We start from the raw sequence: 20,030 nt of genomic DNA, 5'->3' as shown, positions 1-20,030 counted from the left end.
GTGCTTGAGGAGAGCCTGGACTTGGCACCCAGTGCCATGGTCTGGCTGACACGGTGGTGGTCAGTCATAGGTTGAACTTGATGATCTCAGAGGTCTTTTCCAACCTAAGTGATTCTGTTACTGCCACGGCGTGGGCAGCTTTTGCTGTGCAGCAGTCGCTCTGATCCGAGCTGAAGGCAGGAGCAGCGCTCAGGTGCTTCATTCCAGCCCCGATCTGAGCAGGCATCACGTCCAGCAGGGAAAAGCCAGAGTGTAGTGTCCCCAACAAGCCAATTTAGAGCCAGCATCCGGCCTCCGTGGTCGGGGATTGGAGAATAAATGCCATTCGTGCCAGTCAGTATGTGCTCGTGTTTCTCATCTCTGACAGCTGGGTACAATGCCAGCCTTCCCCCAGGTGGACCTTAGAGACCATCTCTTTCCGACCCCCTGCCACGGGCAGGGGCACTTTCCATTACCCCAGGTTGCTCCAAGTCCTGTCCAGCCTGACCTTGGACACTACCAGGGATGGGACAGCCACAGCTTCCCTGTGCCAGGGCCTCCCCACCCTCACAGGGAAGAATTTCTTCCTAATATCCGATCAAAACCTAATCTCTGTCAGTTTGAAGCCATTTCTCTTATCCTGCCACCACATGCCCTTGCAAATCACCACTGCAGCCTTGTCACTGATGCTGTGGGTGCAGCAACGATACAAACTAATCCGCCCAAAGTGTTTTCCCCGATTTTGTTTGCCTGCGCATGTAAGCTGGGAGGTGGGGCCCCTTCACGCTCCTAAGTTAAATCCCAAGTCCCAGGCTGCTGGTCCAAGCCCCACCGTGCATTTTTAGGAGTTGGCAGCGGCCGAGCGCTTCCCCTCCGCCCCCCCCGGCAGGGCCCTCCCGCAGGTGCCTGAGGGGGCGGAGCGACCCCTGCTGGGCGGGCCCCGCCTGCGCCCCGCCCCAGCTGCCCGGCCCTTTCCCGGTCTCGGCCCCCCTTTCCCGTTCCCTGCGCGGCGCTATGCGGGTGTCGCCTTCCCCCGCGCTGTTCCTGCTGCTCCTGGGGGTCCTGCGCCATGGCGGAGCCTCAGGTGAGGGCGGCGTGAGCCGGAGCGGGGAGGCGCGTGGGGCTGTGGCCGCCATTAAGCGGCCGGAGGAGCCCGACTCGTACCGGGAACTGCGAGGCTGTGCCCGGGTTAATTCCAGCGGCACGGGGCTTGCTGCGACTGCAGAGCCTTTTGGGGTGTTCCCGGTGCTGGCGGGGCGACCTGCCGCTGTCTGGAGGGATGTGCAGGAGTGCGGATCAAAGCTCCTGCGGCGCTGCAGAAGCGCTGTGTGTATTCGTGGTTATCTTAATCTTTCATGCGGACAAGGAGAACCACCCTCTTTTTTCCCCCCTTTCGCTGCCCCTCCGCTTTTTTTTTTTTTTTTTTTTTTTTTTTTTTTTTTTTTACACCTTAATTGCTGTGGACGCCGTAATTTTAACTCTTCCATGGATAATTCGGAATCCTTTGAACCCCGCCGTTGCGGAGATGCGGCACAGCTGAGGATGCTGGTGTAGGGCTGTCTTCGCTGTGCAGAAACAAGGTGGCATTCGCTACCTATGAACATGAGCTTACATGGCAAAGGGAACACGGTTAAAAGTAGGTTTGTCTTTGGTTGGTTGGGTTTTTTTCCCCCAACCATGTACAGGTGGTCATGGGTTCCCACCACTCCCAGTGGATGGTGGGTTGAAAAGCGCTGTCGCTATAAAACTAGGGAAAGGAGCAAAACCTACAATTGGCATATTGATTCCTAAAGTTACTTGTTGTTTGTATTGATATAATCTGACTTTATTTGGCATAGGCTTATTTTGTAATGTCCCTGTGTTCCTGCATGTGACTAAATTATGAGTCCAGAGTTAAGTGTGTTGTAATAAGTGTAGTTTGGGAAGATTTACAGTTGCTTTTTTTTCTGGTTAAACTCTTATCTGTTCAAATAAAGGAAAAAATAAACAGTTTCCTCTCAGAGATAGTTCAGAGATAAGCAAGCAGCCCTTCTTGTTAGGGCTGATATAAGCCTCCTCCTCTTAGTTTTGCTTTACTTTTAAACTTGTTTCTAATCATAGAATTGTTTGGGACTTCATCTCGTTTCAACCCCCCTGCCATGGGCAGGGACACCTTCCACTAGACCGGGTTGCTCAATGCCCCACCCAACCTGGCCTTGAATGAATGAAGCTTAATTGTCCCAAAGGAGACTCTTGGGATACTTTGCAGGGATGCAGGACAGCATTTGGGACCAGTCCCAGGTGTGGAGGGCTTCTCTCTGCCCAGGTCTCATGCCCAAGGGAGATGCCTAATGGAGAGCCAAGTATTCCCTGTTTCTTGCAAGACCTGAAAGCTTTGGCTGGGCACCTGATGGTGACAAGCAGGTTTGAGAATGAAGGCTCAGGGTTTTTAGACCTTAGTGTTTATATTAAAGGATGCTAACAAGCAGTTTGTCTCCTGGACTTGATGGAAATGGGTCATGTGTTGAGTAATTTTTTTACAGTATGTAAAAAGGCAAGGCAACTGTGAGACTAAGCAAACTGCTTTGCCTTGAAGGAACCTGTTGCTGTTTTTCCTTGCAGGATTGAGGGTGGAGGGAGAAAGTATTTCCCTTGTGAAAAGCTAATAAGCTGTGTAATTTGTGTACCAGACACTAGCTGATCATTAGGCCCTTTAAACAAGGCCACTTGCTTAATGGTTCACTGATTTGAAATTGTCTTGTGGTTATTCAGTTGTGGACACCCACTTTGCAGGGATGGGCTCTGCTGACTCCTGTCCTTGAAGATCCTGCTTCATTTTAAAAGTGTTGATTAGTAAAATCTTTGCATGATGGCCTGTGTTACCTCTCTGGGTTTCTGATGGTCTGCAGCTCTTCAAACTTGGTCTTTGTGCAGAGGTGTTTTATACGTTGTGTTTTGTTGCGTTCCAAGGAGCTCTGTCCTCCTGAGGAGGAGTTCAGCTGGCTGTGTTTGCTACATCCAGACCGGGTTGTTTAGTGTTGGAAAAACTAGAGTGAATTTAGAGTGTAGTCAGGACTGAGCAGTGCTTTTTTAAAGGGAGCTTATCTGGGTGAAACTTGTTTGTGCCAGCGGCTTAGTCCATGCAGAGACGATATTTTATGATCAGAGGTTCACACAAAACTCTTCTCTCACTTTTCAGGCTGTAAGGACCTCTAGCGTGTTGAGCAAAATAGTCCTCTGGATGGGAATGGTGCAGATGGTGACAAGCCACATTCTCTGGTGTCATCTGCTTTGAGCATGAAGCTGTTCTAAGCATGAGTCTCAGTACACACACAGTCAAAGTTCAGAAGCTTTCAGAAATGTTCCTGCTTCTTTTGGGAGTGGGGTGGGTGCTGCCTTTTTGGGGGGGTCCAGTACTGTAGGAAGACAGAGACCTTGTAGTAGGGCTCTCCCATCATCGGTGTCTGCATGGCCTTACAGGTCTGATAGGATATGGCTCCAGGCTTTATTCTGTTAAGTAACTGTATGCTAATGTTTTTCTTACTCAAACTGGTTGTCAGTCTGAGCTTGCACTTCATCTTCATTAAATGTCTTCATGTGACTACTTGTTGTTGTACACCCTGCACTGGGAAGTTCTCCTTAGCTCCTGGAGCTTGCTTACATTGGGTTGTTCTGCATATCCACTGCAAAGTGCTCGGCACCCTGTAGAAATGTGTTTTCTCTGACTGCACATAACTTCTCTGAGGGAAGCATAATGTTTGAGCATGGCTCTGTAGGTGAAGACTGTTCTGTATGGGCAGCAGTGGCATTTCTTCAGTTGTGCTTCTTACTGGAAATTGGACTGCTAGGTGTAACCAAGAACCCCGTGTGGTTAACTGCTCTGTGGTGATGGGGAGTGACACTTGGCTATTGCAGCTGGAAATGTGGTTTACTCAAAGCATCAGAGGAGCCAAGAGATTGGCACTGAATCAGAACAATGGAAACGGTTCAAGCTGGGTGTTGCCTGTTGGGGAAACTGTGTGTCACAGGGAAGGGATAACAAATGCAGAGGCTCTGGAATTGACTGTCTTGTTGCTTAGAGTTAGGAATAAGGACTTTTGATCTCAGAAGAGTTCCAGGAAGTTCTGTTTCTTTGCTGTCTTTACTTGTTTTGCCCTTCACGTGAGAGAAGAGATAGTGCAGTGCCTCTGTTCATCAGTTCTGTATGTGGGACTATCGGTGCTCCAGTTCTGCTGCTGGTACTGTGTATGGAGTAATACATGCTCAGTGCTCCATCTTTGCTCTGCTGCTGCTTGGTTTCAGCAATGCTGACTTCCTCTGAGCATCTGTTCAGTTGATAAGCTCTGTAATAGTAGGGGTTCCTCTCATGTATCTAACCCAAAATTACTCTGATGTGCAGTGACTGTTACAGTTCTTCCTACAGGGCAAGGAAGAGGGGTTGCCTGGCACCTTGGAGTGTTCCCAGACCTTCACTGTTGGAAGCAATAAAACAAGTTGGGATGCCTGGATTTTGCTCCTGTCTCTGTTGCCGACTTGCTGGATCAACTCTCTTGCTTGTGAGGTGGTGTTAACTGTGCTGCTCGTCCTGCAGACCTGTCTAGTGGGCCACCTCCAGGCAGATCAAGCTTGCCCAAAGGAGAAGGTTGCATGCTGTGGCCAGCACTGTGTGGTCATGGAGGTCTCTGTGTCCGTCCTTCAAAGGATATTTGACAAGACTGAGCTCTCTGTGGCTCAGGGAGTCTAATACCTGTCTGGTATTAGAACCAGAGAACTGGTGATAGCAATAGGCCTGGTGAATTGTGAGCTGGTTAATTTAATCAATTAGTCTTGCTCACCATCTTCCCTTTCTGTCTCAGTGCCCCAGGAGTGACTTGTTCACGTGACAGAGATGGAGAAGGCTGGAAGGGTGCTGTGCTCTGTAGCTGTGGAGCTCTTCCAAAAACTTCTTAGAGGGCTCTGTTGCTCTGCAGTGCTCGTCATCTTTCAGGCCTGACTGGAAGTGTGGTTTGAGGAGCCTGTGAACAGCAAGCTGAACAATACTTGTGTGGTGGGTGTAGATGTTCTTGTTCTTCACCCTGAGTCTCTGCTCTTGTGCCCAGACTTTGGGATAATGTGTGTCACATGTGCTGTTCTCGGAGCAGTTATGCAAACAGTAAAGCAATATAGAACACCATACCTTAATTCACCACGCTAATTAAACTTGAGAGATTGCCTCTGACATTTAGAGTCTCATGATCATGCTGAAGTAGTGGCTGTGTGTCTTGCTGACGAATCTGTCCTTATTTATGCAGAGGCTCCTGGGTATGGGTACGGAGTGGAGGTGAGAAACAAGGTGAAGCAACGCAGTTTTTTCCCCTTGATGTAGATCACACAGAGAATGTGTATGGTTTCAGCTTTTTTCTTGAAAAAACATCTGAGTGTGAATGTCTTGCGGTTCAGGAAGCTCTGCTGAAGGTTTTAAACATCAAAGAAAAATATTTTTCCGGCATTGTAAGCTTTCACTGCAAACTTCTGAGTGTATGGATGTATAGTCTCTGCCTTCTGAATGCTTTTCTTTAGCATTCATCCTGCTACTTGCATTGAACTTGAGCTAATGAGGAAAGATCTGAGGATATCTGAATGCTGCTCAAGGGACTCTGAAGAATCAGAAACTGAAGGATACACAAAGTTTTTTTTGCAGCTTTAATTTTACGTTAAGTACTATGTGGAAATTTGGTGTAGAAACTTCTACCTTAACACAAACTGCAGATGATGGAACAGAAGAATGGAGAGTCTTTCTTTCCTCACAAGTGGTTTATGATTCCCCCATATTTTAGCTGAAGTTTTATTGGTGATGCAGTACTGGCATTAATTGAATTTTGGAAGTGAGCATGTAAGGGTTGAAGTTCCTTCCTTCACTGTGTAGCGAGTGGAGGAGGCATGAGGATGGGAGCTCCCCTCTGTTTACATAGCAAGAGGCAAAGAAACTGGCCAATGATGGCAGTTCTTGGCAGGAGAGAGAGAAAAGTAACAGGAAAGCAGTTAGAGAGTACTGGGTATAGTTTCAGATAAGAAAACTGTCCCTCCCTTGTGAATGGGAGCCCCCCTGTGTCATCAGCAAGTGTCTGTGGGATGGTGCTGCTGGTGACTGTGTTAGGGTACTTGGCAGTATCAACCCTTTCCACCAGAGGCAACTTCACTGAGGAAGTATGTGTGTATGTGTGTGTGTGTGTTTAGGCTTGGTAAGTGTTAGGTCTGTTTGGGTGCTGCATGCAGGCAGAGGAATTCAGGGAAAAACCTGGAAGGCATTTTGCAGTCTGGCTGCAACCACCAACCAAAGAGCATCTTGTAGTTTCTCTGTGGCTGCTTCGCTTTCCTCCCTTGGCATCCCCTGTCCCTCCAGAACCTAGCACAGGGAGAAGCCAGGCTTGCTTGCAGGACTTGAATGACAAGCCAAAGCTGATTCTCAAAGATCTTACATCCTAGGTCATGTGGTTCTCTTTAAATTAGAATGACAGTGGGTCATGGGGTTATACTCATTGTAAGAAGAAATGGTCTAGGTTGTGTCTAGGAAAAATTAGTCAGACTTTTAGGTCTAGAAATGGGGATGCAGCAGTCCTAATGACTAAAAACAGTTTGGCAGCAAAGAACCATGTGAAATAGCTGAAAGAGGGTAAATGTATGTATGTAAACTACAGATTTGACTGTCTTCTAGAAGTTGACTCCAATTCCCATGGTCTGTAGGAATTCACCTGGAAAGTCTGATGGATATTGTGCAAATTGGCTGGCTGATACAAACATAGTGACCTGTGTCTGCCAAAGGTCAGGCAGTTCTCAGTATCTTGTCTTACTGTCTTTTTGGAGTGTAGCTGGCTGGTTGGCTGAGCTGGTGAGCTCAGCTGTATCAAATCCTGACTCCTGGTGGGAAGCCCTGTCCCTGTGCTCAGGTGAGTGCAAGGCTGCAGGGCAGGTACTCTGGCTGTGCTGGTATCTGCAGGTACAGCTCTGTGTGCAGCAGTCTCTGAAACCTTGGTACAGCTCACAGGATGAGAGCAGCACAAAGCAACATCCTGCTCTGCTCCCAGCTGACTAATACTGGGCTACTGGAAACTTCCAGGCCTCCCTGGTAATTGCTTCCCTCTGGACGAAAAAAAAAAAAAAACAACTCTGTATCTTCCTTTTTTTGTAATGCAGGTCTTCTTGAGCTCTCCTTGGGAAAATTCAGAAATGTGCTACTTAACCAGACCAATCCAGTGGAGGCTGTAATCAGGAACATCGCCAGCAACGTGACTGTGGTTATTTTTCAAGTGCATGCCCAGCAGAGTGATGTGGTGATATCCTTTGATAAGGTAAGAGTGTCACTTCTGTTAAGTGCTGCCTCTCTTTCAACAAAAGACTTGGCTCTGGTACATGCAGGACTAATGAACTGAAGCTGTATAAATAATGAGTGTCTTTTATCTGCTTGGCTTTTAGACAGTATTACTGTAGCTTCAGAAATCCTTTCTTGTACTCAGATGTTGTAGCTGCTTTTTTGAAAAACTGAACGCTAAAGGAATTTCAGAGCTGGCTTGAAAATATTTCAAGGCACTTTATTTGGTGGAAGTGGTGCTTTTGTCATGTGGCTGTACTGACTGCTGTCCATCAGCTTGTCTTATTAAAACCAGATCTGTGTGTGTGCCAGATGCCCTATGCAGAATCACCTTGGGATGTTTATTTGTCTGCTTTTTCCATGGCTTGGATCTAACCACTGCAGATACGATGCGTTGTTATCCCAGCTCCTTGTCCTGAATCTAATTCTCCTTTGGTAACACATGGAGAAATTCCTCCACAGTACTCCAGTGAAAGCTGCTGCTTCTAGACAGCAATAAAAGCATTCCTGCTGCTATACCCTGTGTCCCAGTAATGATGGGACAAACTGAGGCTAATCTAAAATACTGATTTTTGTTGTTGTGGTGGTGGTGCTGGGAGGTTCTCACTGGTATTTGAACAGAACACTTACTAAGCTGAAGGTGGTAGATGGTGTCTGACAGCTGTCATCCAGTTCCCCTCTCTCCATCAGCATCTTTGAAATCAGAATATGCTGAGTGCCAGGAAGTATCCTGGGAAGCTTAGAAGATGACTGACCTGTAACACAAGTCACCCAGCTCAGCCATCCTTGTACTGGTGAAACAGCCAGGATTACAGGGCTGAGGCTTTACTGTTACACCTGTTCAATCTTTGCTTACCATTGCTAGTATCTTCTGCTGCCACTTCAGATCCTCTTTGCATTCACAGGCCTTACCAGGCCAAGGGCTGTGATGCATAAATGCAGCTGTACTGCTTTTAGGGCTGGCCTGCCTCTAGAAATAAGAAGTTGAGCCAGACCTTGAAGTTTGACAGGTCCAGTGTGCTTCCTTGCAGTGTTGCCTTGGGTAACTGTGGCTGCCTTGGCCAAAGGCACTTTCCATGCTGAAAATGTGACTGCAGGTCAGCTGGTTGTTCCAGCTGTGAGACTGTGATACTGTCATTGCTTCCTGATCTTTCCTCAAGAGCCCTGGTTGTGGAAGGGATGGTGGTGCTGGGGATTGGGTCAGTAGCTGGCCTGGCCCCAAAAAGATCTGGCATTGCTAGTGTTAAGGCAGCTGTCATACAGTCATCTCTGTTCTGGTGGAGATGGGAAGGTGCTTCTGTACACTGGCTCCCAGAACACTTCCTTGCTGCTATCTCACAACATTTTGTGAGGGATATTCCAGCCCTTTTACATTTTTACTAGTCAATCCATTGCCAGATCTACTAGCTAGATTTCTCTGCAAATTGCTTGTGATTATCAGCTCTTTAGTAGTCCCACACTTGTCACTTGGGGTTTTGAGCCTGAGCCAGGCAGTGTGTGGTGTCAGAGCTCCCTTTTTTCACCAGCTAGGGATGCCATCCAGAGGGACCTTGACAGGGATGAGAGGTGGGCCTATGAAGATGTCAGCAAGGCCAAGTGCAAGGCCCTGCACATGGAGCTGGACAATTCCAAGCACAAATACATCTTGGGCAGAGCCTGATCTGTTGTAACTGGCACTGATGTGTGTGGCAGGACTGGGCTCCTGTGATATTATCAAAATATAATCAAAATACAGTAGAAATCTTCTCAATAAGAACTGTTTTTTTCTATAATTTGTTTTTATGCAGACTCCATTGGTGAACAGCTCAGGAACTGGGGTGGACAAAGGGCTGGTGTCCATCCTTCGGCCAGAGCAGACCGTGTGCACGTGGTACCTGCGCGCCCTGGATGCTGGCCAGGTGCTCAGCACTGCCATCTCCATTCCCTACATGGAGAAAGGTACGTGCTCAGGGCATGCCAGCTCTGCTTAGTCAAGTCATCTGTGGAATGAAGTGTTGACCTTTCAGTCTTACATGGTGGAAATCTGATGGAGATACCAGAAATTCTTCTGAAATGGGCTGAAAAAGTTTTTATTGTCACTGCTGAATTGTGAGTTGTGTATAGGATGTACTCTGTGGTCTTGCCACAACTCAAGCCTTAGAATAGAAAACTGCTGTGCATGTGATCATGGAATCAGAAATCTGTTTGGATTGGAAGGGGACCATAAAGATCATCCAGTTCCATCCCCCCTGCCATGGGCAAGGACCACCTTCCACTCTCCCAGGTTGGTCCGAACCCCATCCAGCCTGGCCTTGGACACTGCCAGGGATGGGGCAGCCACAGCTTCTCTGGGCAACCTGTGCCAGGGCCTCAGCACCCTCACAGGGAAGAATTTATTCCTCATATCCAATCTAAATCTACCCTCCTTCAGCTTAAAGCCATTCACCCTTGTCCTGTAATCCTAGGCCCTCATAAAAGTTCCCTCTCCAGCTTTCTTGTAGGCTCCCTGGAGGAATGGGGAGGCTGCTGGAAAGGTCTCCCCAGAGCCTTCTTCAGGCTGAGCAGCCCCTACTCTGAGCCTTTGCTCATAGGAGAGGTGCTCCATCCATCTGGTTGTCTTCATGGTCCTCCTTTTGACTAACTCCAGCAGGTCCACATCCTTCTTGTGTTGGGCTGGGGTCTTGCCAGAGCAGCAGAGAGGGGCAGAACTCCCTCCCTGGCCCCGCTGCCCACTCCTCTTTGCGTGCAGAATGCTGGTGGCTGGCTGGGCTGTGAGCACTCGTTGCTGGGTCATGTCAAGCTTCTTGTCAGCCAACACCCCCGAGTGCTTCTCCTCAGGGCTGCTCCCAATCCATTCTCCACCCAGCCTGTGTTTGTGCTTGGGATTGCCCTGACTCATGTGCAGGACCTTACAGGAGCTTGTATTCTTCTGTTCCAGCACTCCAGTCACTGGAGTCACCCATGTGTGGGGACCTGTCACAGGCTGCAGTGAAACCCTTTTGCTGCCTGCAGGGCCAGAACCTGATGATTCCTTGTGGTCAGCAAGCAGACAGTGCCTGCAAGTGTATAACTGCAGTTATCTTCTCTGTGTTCTAGATCCTATTCCTGGGGGCTGCAATCTAGAATTTGACTTGGAAGTGGATCCAAATATCTACCTGGACTACACGTTGGTTGATATACACATCAAGTTTGCCCCTGCAAACTTGGGATATACCAGGTGTGTGGAAAACTTCAGTGCACTGAGAAAGACCTTTTGTCCTGTGTTTGGCCAAAAGGCTAAAACAAACCCTGCTGTAACAGCTGAACCATCCAGCTGCTGGCAGGAATCTTGTTTGCTGCAACAAATGTAAATGGGGAGAAAGAGGAGGGGAAGAGGTACTGCAAGAGAGAGATAAAAGTTCTCATTACGTCTTGTGGGGGAGGTTATGCCACTTCAGAAATGCAAGCAGTCAGCAAATACTGGATCTTTCCATTCCTTGTAACAACTTGATTTGTTTGAGGAGCAATTGTGTGTTGCAGCCAGTTTTATTTCTTTACTAGTACTGAAGCATGATAATAACCCAGAGCTTTGTTTAATTTGAGACTTCAAGTTAAAAGGCATTATTTCCTGAGTGGTGCCTGGTGTCACAAGTGATAGGCAGGGAATTGGGAAGACTGTGTTTAGAACTGCATGGAAAAACAAACAGTAATGTTGTGGTCTTTGGCTGTTGTGGCCTCTTGGAATTCTTGTTATGGTAATTCATAGGAAGCCCCTGTAAGTGTAAAGGCACGTACCAGCACAGGCCCCACCTGTCCCAGGGTGGTTCTGTGTGATGCTGCTGTGCTCTGTGCTCACAAATACAGTCCAGCTTTGAGTTAGCTGCTGGTGTGCACCTCTAAAGAGTAGAGGCAAATCCTGTGGACAGGTTACTGCTTAAAACCAACGTTAAGTTCTGGGGGCTTGTGCTGGGCACGTGGCTGATTTGTTTTTCATTGCAGAGGAGCAAACCCCCCCTCCTGTGATTCAGGGACTGGTCAGAACTCGCGGTGGCGGCTGCGCTACGACGTGTACCAGTACTTCCTGCCGGAGAGTGACCTGTCTGAGATGGTGCTCATGAGCCACATACGGAAAATGTCTGGGGTGCAGAGTATCAAAGCCAATGGCATTAAGGTGAGCCTGAAGCGCTGGGTACCAGCTGTGTGGCAGTGGTGCTCTCTTGTTTTCTCCTCCCCTGTGCTTGTCTTCCTGGAGGGGAGATGTAAGCAGGCTCCCTGGCCCTGCTGGCGAGTGGAATGGCAGCCTTGCCTGCCTCAGAGGCCAGACCTGGGTCAGTAGGCTGGTAGGGAACCTGAACTGTATCTGGAAACGGGGAGGAGCAAAACATAGGAGTGGGAAAATCTTTTGCCCTGTCAGAAAACACAGTAGTGCTAGAGGGGAGGCTTCCATCCTGTGAGCCTTTAATGCAACACAGGTACTTAATTTTCCAGATGCTTACGCTGACAGCTGATGACAAGACCAATGTCTACTTCTCCTCACTTCCTGGACAAGGTGTGATCTACAATGTCATAGTGTGGGATCCTCTTTGGAACAGTTCTGCTGCATACATACCTGTGCATACATATGCCTGCAGCTTTGCTGACCTGGTGGACAACTGCTCTTCCCTCAGTAAGTTGGGAATTGTATGTCCTTGCCAATTCCTCTGCAGCTTGTTGTACTCCAACATGCTAACTGTGCTTTAAGATTGTTTTTCTAATGTGTGCAGGAGATCTTTGTTTTACACTGTGTGTATTTTGCTACTTCATGGTGAAGTCTGCTTCTTGGTTGAGCAGAAAGTCTAGAATGATGAAGTAAGACTAAGGAGAACCATTAGCAATTAAAGGTTTAACTTAATGGGGGTTTAATATGTGGGTTGCAAATGTAACTGAACTCTGTAGTGCCACTCCAGCTGTGTCCATTTCAACTGGATACATCATTTCAAATCATCTGTATGACTGCGGATGCTGAATGTGAAGCTGAGTTAAATAATAATAAAACACAGACTAGATTGGGCTCCAGCTGGATTTTTCTAACTGTGCGGGTGCTAACAGGAATCAGTAACCTGCAGGTGTTTTGAAAGGAGGCAGTCACCTAAAATAAGAGTGAAGATAATGTCAGCAGTAGTGGAGTGACTGCCAAGTCATGCTGCTTTGTACAAAGCTATATAATGATGGAATTTGAGCAGAAACAGAGCAAAGCTGCCACTCCAATTCAGAATGCAGAAGTGACACGAGTAATTGGTAGAATCTGGTTCATAAAGTAAGGTTTGTCCTCATTATTTTCTTATATACTGTAACACAAGTGACTGTTGTCAAACTCAGTATTGTCCTATGACAACGTGAGACAAATTACCTAGGCTAAACCTCTCTAATTCAGAGCATATGGAAAATGTGGTTTACGTCTGCAAATAGCTTAAATATAGGTAAGAAATTTGCCTAGAAGACTGAGGTGAGCCATAATGGGATGCTGATGATCATTTTTGTTGCTTGGCAAATGTATGAGAGGGAGACAAATGGTGAAGGCTGTAGTGATTAAGCCTGTAGTTGCTGCCTGGGTCACTAATCCCATAGCACTGATTTTTATAGATGACTGGATGTCCCTTTTTTTAAAGCTGAGCAGAGGATTTTCAGGCAAAGTTGTATCTGTATTATGAACAAGTTACATCTACTTACAGAAACTTCTCTTGAATAAGGAGGAAACTCTTGATTTCTTAATCAGTCTGGGACTATTTCAATATTCTGTTGAAGATCCTACCAGGACAACTGTTAGTTCAGGCACTGCAGATCTGACAGAGTGGCAGCTCTCAAGTTGTCAGTAAAATTTGTGACAGCAACCTGACCTTACCTTAATGTCCTTGTTGGGACTGTGAGGTGGAATACTCCACTAAACTTACCTTTCTTCTTGTAGGTAAACTCTCTACCAAAGTATTCTTCACTGCTTTTGCTGTTCTTGGTCTTTTCACCTGCTTTTTTGGACACAGATTCTGGAAAACAGGTACTGAATATTTCATCTTGTCTCATTGGAACTTCATAAATGTTACTCTGTGTAACTTAGAATGGTGGTATTACTACCAAGATGCACTTGATAGTGATGCTGTGCCAGTTACGTCCACTGCTTTGCTTTTATAGGCTCTGAGCCTTTAAGCTCAGAGCAGGAAGTTTCTGGGATGCAAAGAATAGAAACCTAGAACTAGGGTGCATTCTGGGCAATATAGCTATAAATTTGTAATTTTTTACTATCTTTGGTGCTTGAGGACAATGAAGTGTTGTCTGGCTCTCTTTTTGTGAGCTGCTGTGTTCCTTCTCCATTGTTATATGAAGATATCTGAAGATCCATTGAAGTGGGCTTGGTATGAAGCCTGCTAAATACTTTTTCCTTCTTTTCTAGACTTATTCTTCACGGGCTTCATTGTCGCAGCATTCGTCTTCTTCGTATTCATTACAAGGATAACTGGCCTTAGTTATGATGGTGAGTAGATGTGTCAGGATACCCAGTGCTCTTCCCAAACTATTGTTATGAATCCCTCAGGGACAATCTCAGCTGTGCTGTTGGCCAGCCACAGGAGGGATAGCAGAGGGATGCCTGGGTGCTTGAGCTCTGATTGCCATAATAACTGAATATGCAACAGAGTAAGTGTTGCTTCCAGCATCACAGTGATGCAGAATTAATAGCTGTATTTAATTTCAGCATCTATCCAAGGAAGATCAGAGGTGTTTGGAAACTCTGGAAATTTGCAACATACTTTCTTCCTACTTTGACAATGCATGGACCTCTGTTTCAGGTCAAATGCAGGTTTCATCTGTAAAATGGAAGTAGGTAGTCTGCACCCAGCTTGTTAGGCAGAATTAGGTCTTTGTCTGTCCCACCTCATAGAATTCCTTTTTTGATACATGTGCAGTAGCTGTAGCCACCTGAACTCCCTGGGAGCTCAGGGTACTGATGTACATGGTACCAAGGCCTCCATTCCAGCCCCCCCTGCCAGTCTTTCAGCAAGGCACACCCAGCTGTAGGCTGGCATCTAAGTGAAGTGCATGAAGCAAGTTCTGATACTTTTGTTACTTCATGCAAACTCTCTGAAAAAACCCAAACAAGCATGTAAGTAAAGCTGCTGAACATGTTACTGCAGGAACTGAAGTTTCCAGAATGCTGGAATTTTCTCTTCTCTCTTTCAGCGCGTCTTATTTTGACAGCAGTGGCTGGAATTATTGGAGGCCTGCTTTTGGTTGTGAGCTGGTGGAGATTTGGCTCTGTCCTGCTCTGCATGTTTGTTATTGGGCTTGTGTTGGGATTTCTCTTCTCAGCGACACTCTTCTTTACTCCCATAGGTAAGCACGGGAATCCTCTGCTTGGTGAGTGCTGTGTTCCTGCTGTGCTACAGGCACACTGCAAGGCTCAAGAGTGAATGGCACTCTCTGGTTTATCTTAGTGGGATGTTTAACTTTCCCTTTCTGGTGCTGGGAGGCATAGAGATGGACCTGAAACCTTCTGTAATTAAAACTGCTTGAAGAAAAGGAAACATTATTTTGCAGAGAACTTGGTGACTCTTCCTACTTAAACTGTGTGCTATCTCTGTGACACCAGTTCTGCTCCAGGCATGCACTTGCTCTCTTGTTGTCTGTCCAGAACAAATCCCAGTAGAAAATCTACAGTCTACTTTGAAGGCTTCAGGCATAAAAGCTGTAGACAACTTGCTTAGAAGCCAGTAAGCCTGCTGAGCTGGAGTCCCTCTGGGACATCAGAGCATGAGCTGTACTTTATTGTAATTTCCAATCTCATAACTTCTCTTTTTAAGGTCCCTTGGTGGGACAGTTTTTCATTCTCCAGTCATCTGTGTTTGACTGAAGCCATGATTCTGTGATAATCCATGCAGTCCCTGGTTGCTCTTCCTTGGAGTGGAACAGTAACTCAGCTAGAGGTCAACTTGTCCCCTCTGGTTAATCCAATCCACAGGCCTTAGAAGACAGAGCAAAGAAGGGTTTGAGTGATTTAATTTTCCTAGAGCCAGAAGAATTTGCTGCCTGGTGGTGTTGTGATGGCTACATTTGCACCATACTCTGGAGTCAGATGCAGATTTTTAGCTTAGAAACCCATATTGGGCAGCAGTACTCTGGTACTTTTCATTCTTACCAGGTGAGGAATGTGAACATTGTCAAAAATCTTTGTTCCATGGACAAGATCTGCTGTTCCAGCACAGAGTACAGGACCTGTGCTCAACTGGGACAGTTTTTTTGTTCTTGAGTAACTGTTCCAATACATCTTAAACAGTCAGGATCTGAGCTCAAAAGCTGGGCTTTTCAACAATGTACTCCAGGTATTTCTGAACGTACAGAATTTTGGGGGGGAAAAGCTGACCCCCAAACACTTGTGAAAAAGGAAATGTTTCCCTCACTGGTGAATATCGTGTCCTGGCAGGAAACTACAGGGTCTTCCGTGACGATGTGGTGTTCTGGGTGACCTTTACCTGTGTAGCCTTGATGATTCCAGTGCTTTTTATTGGCTGCCCAAGAATTGTAAGTAACTGTGCTGTCACCTCAGGAGGGAGGGAGAAGGGGGAGGGGTCAGACTTCTTAATGCAAAACCATGGGATGATACGTACAGAAAACTTTGCACAGCTTTGTGAAGCTCAGCACAGGGCCAGTTGCAGGCAGTTCCTGTTCCCTATTTGGGCTAAATGGTCCATAAGGAAAGGAATGACTTGTTGTAGTTTTGCACACAACATCCACTGCATTTAATTGACTTCTGCTGTCTTATCAGCTTGGCTGTGTAACAGGTGTGTACAGCCAATTTATCACAGAAGAACTGATAAAAATTACAAAATACTTGTCCAGAGAAGCTGTGGCTGCCCCATCCCAGGCAGTGTTCAAGGCCGGATTGGGAAGGGCTTGGAGCAAGCTGGGATAGTGGAAGGCATCCCTGCCCATGGCAGGAGGTTGGAACTGGATGGGCTTTTAGGTCCATTTCAATCCAGGCCATTCTATGATTCTACTGTCTTAAGGAGGTGGGGAATAAAGCATGTTCATCAGCCTCCTAAAGCTGTGTTTTTCTTCCTGTCTAGCTGAACATTCTGGCCTCTGGAATAGTGGGCTCTTACACAGTGATCCTGGCCATTGCTTGTTACGTCTACACAAGCCTTGCTTACATCACCTTAGACCTGCTCAGAAGGGTCCTCAACAATTACTTCAGCAGAGCTTACACCAACGTGCCTTTTCAAAGGAATGGTGAGTCCTCCTAAGACTTTATTCTCTTTTTAAGGAGGAATCATTGCCTCTTTGGTTCTGTTGTAAACAGTGAGTGAGGGCAGGAGGGGGATGTAAGGAGAACACAGTACAGTGTGAGATTTAACATCCACATGAGAAATTCCAGTCCTTCAAAAGCAATACTGAGTAGACTTAAAGGCAGGAACCATCTTGCAGGTGTTGTGACAAAGGCCCTTGTGGTGCTGCTCAGACTTGGGCTGGCAGATTGCTGAGGAGTTTGCAGAGTGGGCCATCAAAGGCCTGATACAGTGAAGAGACTCTTCCTAACTCACTGTGTGTCGTGGCCTCTGCATGGAGGCACTCTGGGCATGTGAGGATGTGGGGATGATACTTCATTCCTTTCTGTCACTAAACTAGTGTGTGTGTTTGTGCTTGGGGAAAGCAAGGAATGTTCTGCATTGCTGCAGGCATCTGTTTCTCTTTTTCCAGACTTCATCATCCTGTCAGTGTGGGCAATGCTGGCCCTCAGCGGGGTCACTGTGCAGCTCCGCCGGGAGAGGAGTGAGGTGCCCTTCCCACCACATCCCTATCTCACCTGGAAGAGGGAAAGGGAGCGTAGAAGCACCAATGTCTTAGACCCCAGCCATCATATCCCTCCCCTGAGAGAGAGGATCCACAACAAGCTGCTGCATATCAAAGTGTTCTTCCAGAAAGACCAGCCAGCCGGGGAGAGAACTCCACTGCTTCTGTAACTTTCCAAATAACTGGTGGGAATGGAGAGGGAGGATCTGGGAACGGTGAGGTGATTACCAGCAACCAGTCAGTGGTGCAGGATTTACCACTGCTGATTTGTCCTGCTGAATAAGAGATTGCTGTTTGCCCAGCTTGGCAGAGCAGTTACCTGTCCAGTACACTACATGCTGTTTGTGACTCTTCTGTGGCAGGCTCTGCCTGCTGCAACCTGCCTGTGTCCAGCTGCAGGATCCTGTACTCGTGGCCAAGGACAGGCGTTGATCCTGTGGGGTCTGCTTTGCTGTTTGGGTACATGAAATATCAAACAGGCCTTGGAAAGCAACCTGCTGATTGTTCCCTTGCATGTGGAAACCTCTGCTGAGGCAGTGCCTGACTCGCTCCTAAGAGTGAGCAGCCTGTCCAGCTGTGAGGGGAGGGCCAAGGACTGGACACACAAGGAGTTCTTCCAGCAGGAACTGAGCATCTCCTTCTAGTAGAGGTACAAAATGTGTGGCTGCAGACACACTGGTTTCCAAGAAGTGTTACTGAACCTTGCAAGCTGAACTAAATGACTTGAATTGAAACTGCACTGAGTTAACTGTTGTACGTGTGCAGTGTGGGGCTTGGGAACAGGGACTGATCTGAGATAAGAAGATCTTTTCCCTCACTTTTGGGTGGTTCTGTAGCAAGCTGGTCATCTGGTCTGTGCAAAGATGACTGGTAAGAGAACACAAGAGGTTTGTGTCCCTGTTTGCTTTCTGAACAGCCTGTGTCTTGTTTCTGCTCTGGTGTAGTCTCTTTTTTGATGGTGCTGTCATAAAAGGAAAGAGTAAATAAGCTGTTTGTAGCCAGTGGTAATTTTTTCCCCTGGAGTTGGCTGAAACACTAATTATTTATTTTTAATCATCTTTTAATTTTGCCTTTAAGGGGTGAAAACAGCATTCAGCTAGCAAGATACTGACCAGGAACCTTGCTGACTGAATGTGGTCCTTACCTATTTGAATTGCATCTGCTCAAAGCAGAATGTAGTATAAAAACAGACAAGGGACCAATCTCGTGTGGTGGCTTTATGCTCTTCCTTAAAAAAAACCCCAAGAGCCATTTTCAAAATGCTAACTGGAGCAATGTATTATTGGCTCATCCCAAGCAGACCTGAGGCTGTTTGACCTGTGCTTCCCCCCGTGCCCCCTCCTGGTCTCCAGTGGGGGTCTGCCATGCACTGAAGGATGGCTCAAGTCTCACGTCCTGTACCTTGACACAGGTTATGGTGACTCTTCCTCCTCTCCCTGTGTCTGAACCTGCAGTGAGGGCAGCCAAGTGCACGGTCCTGCCTGCGTGATGTGAGTGGCTGCTCAGGTGCCTGCACGGAGCCTCCATGAGGGAACTTTCCAGGGGTGGAAGGTTAAGCTCTCAGCCACCACCTTAAATTCTTAGTAGGAAATATGTAAGAAACAGCTTTTTCTGAGGAAACTGGCAAAAGAACTTTTTCTGGGAACTTGGTTGGAAGTTGAAACACCCTGGTATAGACAGGACTGAATGACTTTTAAATGGCTTTTCTTTGAGGAGTGAGAGCTCAAAGACAGTGTCCGAGGTGACTGAACCCTTCTGATGTTTAGACAGACAAATCCCATCATTGCTTGGAGCTGGACCATCTGCCTCAAACAGCAAAGCAAGGCTGAAATCCTGCAGTTTGGGTCTTGTTGCCCTGTGCTGTTGTGTGGCACATGGTGTAAACAAGGAGCTCTGCCCCGGTTCTCTGCCCGTCCTCCCTGCACTGATCCTGAGCATGTCTCTGCCATGTGTAACAGCAAGCAGCAAACACTTCTGTGGTATAGAAATGCTCTTAAACATGTTTACCTTGGTGGGTTTTTATAACTGCTGCGATTAACATTGTGCAAGAAACAAGTTTAACTCTAATTTTCTATATCTTTTATAATAAAGATGTCTTTTCAAAGAATATTGGAACTAAAGGGGTCTCTTTGAATTCAGTGGTGCTTTTACAGTTTAGCTTCTGCCTTTGATCTTGTAGGGGAGAGTTTGCTTTGAAAAATTTCTTCTTGCCAAGGGCTGAGGTGGGGGAGCTTGGCTGGCGTTGCAGTGACACCCAGAGGCTGTGACATGTGGCATGTGCTCTGTGCAGCCACTGAGGGAAGCACGTGGTCCAGAGAGGCTTTCTTTTGTGAGCTTTGTTAGATGAGGCTCTAGAGAACAAAGGCATGGTTGTCATCCCCTTCTTGCCTGAAAACTGGTGTGCAAGATCACATAGGAATTCTACAGCTAAGCGGGCTTTGAACTCTTTTTCTGAGATCCTGACTTTCCTTTCTTTAGTTCTGCCAAGAGATGGTTCAGGAGCTGTCTTCCATAATTCCATAAGCCACAGTGAATAACAGTGGTGATGATCAGAATACATGAACTGATCCACTGCAGTGTTGAAGGGGTATTTTCAAGGCTTTTTTTGTGTACCCCTTGAGGTCCAGGGTGAGATCTATTTAAGGTCTCTTTAAGGTCCCTTCCAGTACAAACCCTTCTATGATTCTGTGATTCCCTTCTGTCCTTGCCTAGAGCTGTCCTTGATCTGGAAAGGCTTCCAAAAAAGAGGGAGCCCCTCCAGAGAAATCAGTAGGCTCCATCTCAAAATGTGTACTTTTCACTGAGCTTCTGAGCTTTTAATCTCTCTGCCTTCTGACCCATCTGCAGCTGTAGGTCTGCAGTGATCTTGGCAGTGTTTTTTGGGGCAAGCTTTAGTGGAACTTTGGTTCCTGGTTGGTTTATCCAGTGAAGAGTCAGCATAAGAAACACT

The 20,030-nt window shown here is 46.9% G+C and overlaps 1 protein-coding gene across 1 annotated transcript; it reads left to right on the top strand.

The window, feature by feature from the left end:
• The first annotated feature begins 937 nt into the window (after window positions 1-937).
• On the top strand, window positions 938-19,187 carry TM7SF3 (transmembrane 7 superfamily member 3). Its single transcript, XM_039571335.1, has 12 exons — window positions 938-1,063; window positions 7,132-7,286; window positions 9,094-9,244; window positions 10,382-10,502; window positions 11,264-11,435; window positions 11,753-11,930; window positions 13,209-13,295; window positions 13,689-13,769; window positions 14,474-14,626; window positions 15,714-15,811; window positions 16,357-16,519; window positions 16,988-19,187. The coding sequence occupies exons 1-12, from the start codon at window positions 994-996 to the stop codon at window positions 17,248-17,250; spliced, it is 1,692 nt and encodes a 563-aa protein (XP_039427269.1). The 5' UTR covers window positions 938-993; the 3' UTR covers window positions 17,251-19,187.
• Window positions 19,188-20,030: the final 843 nt, after the last annotated feature.

The sequence above is a fragment of the Corvus cornix genome, chromosome 1A, assembly GCF_000738735.6.
Source record: "Corvus cornix cornix isolate S_Up_H32 chromosome 1A, ASM73873v5, whole genome shotgun sequence".
In the NCBI taxonomy this organism is placed as follows: domain Eukaryota; kingdom Metazoa; phylum Chordata; class Aves; order Passeriformes; family Corvidae; genus Corvus; species Corvus cornix.
Note: the sequence above shows the minus strand (reverse complement) of the source record. Positions and strands in the feature narration are given on the sequence as shown.

What these genes read in the sequence shown, in the direction of transcription:
- TM7SF3 (XM_039571335.1), top strand. Translation starts at nt 994, where the DNA reads ATGCGGGTGTCGCCTTCCCCCGCGCTGTTCCTGCTGCTCCTGGGGGTC. An exon ending in GCAAACTTGGGATATACCAG is followed by an intron (nt 10,503 to 11,263) that starts GTGTGTGGAAAA and finishes TTTTCATTGCAG; the next exon opens with AGGAGCAAACCCCCCCTCCT. An exon ending in ACACAGATTCTGGAAAACAG is followed by an intron (nt 13,296 to 13,688) that starts GTACTGAATATT and finishes CTTCTTTTCTAG; the next exon opens with ACTTATTCTTCACGGGCTTC.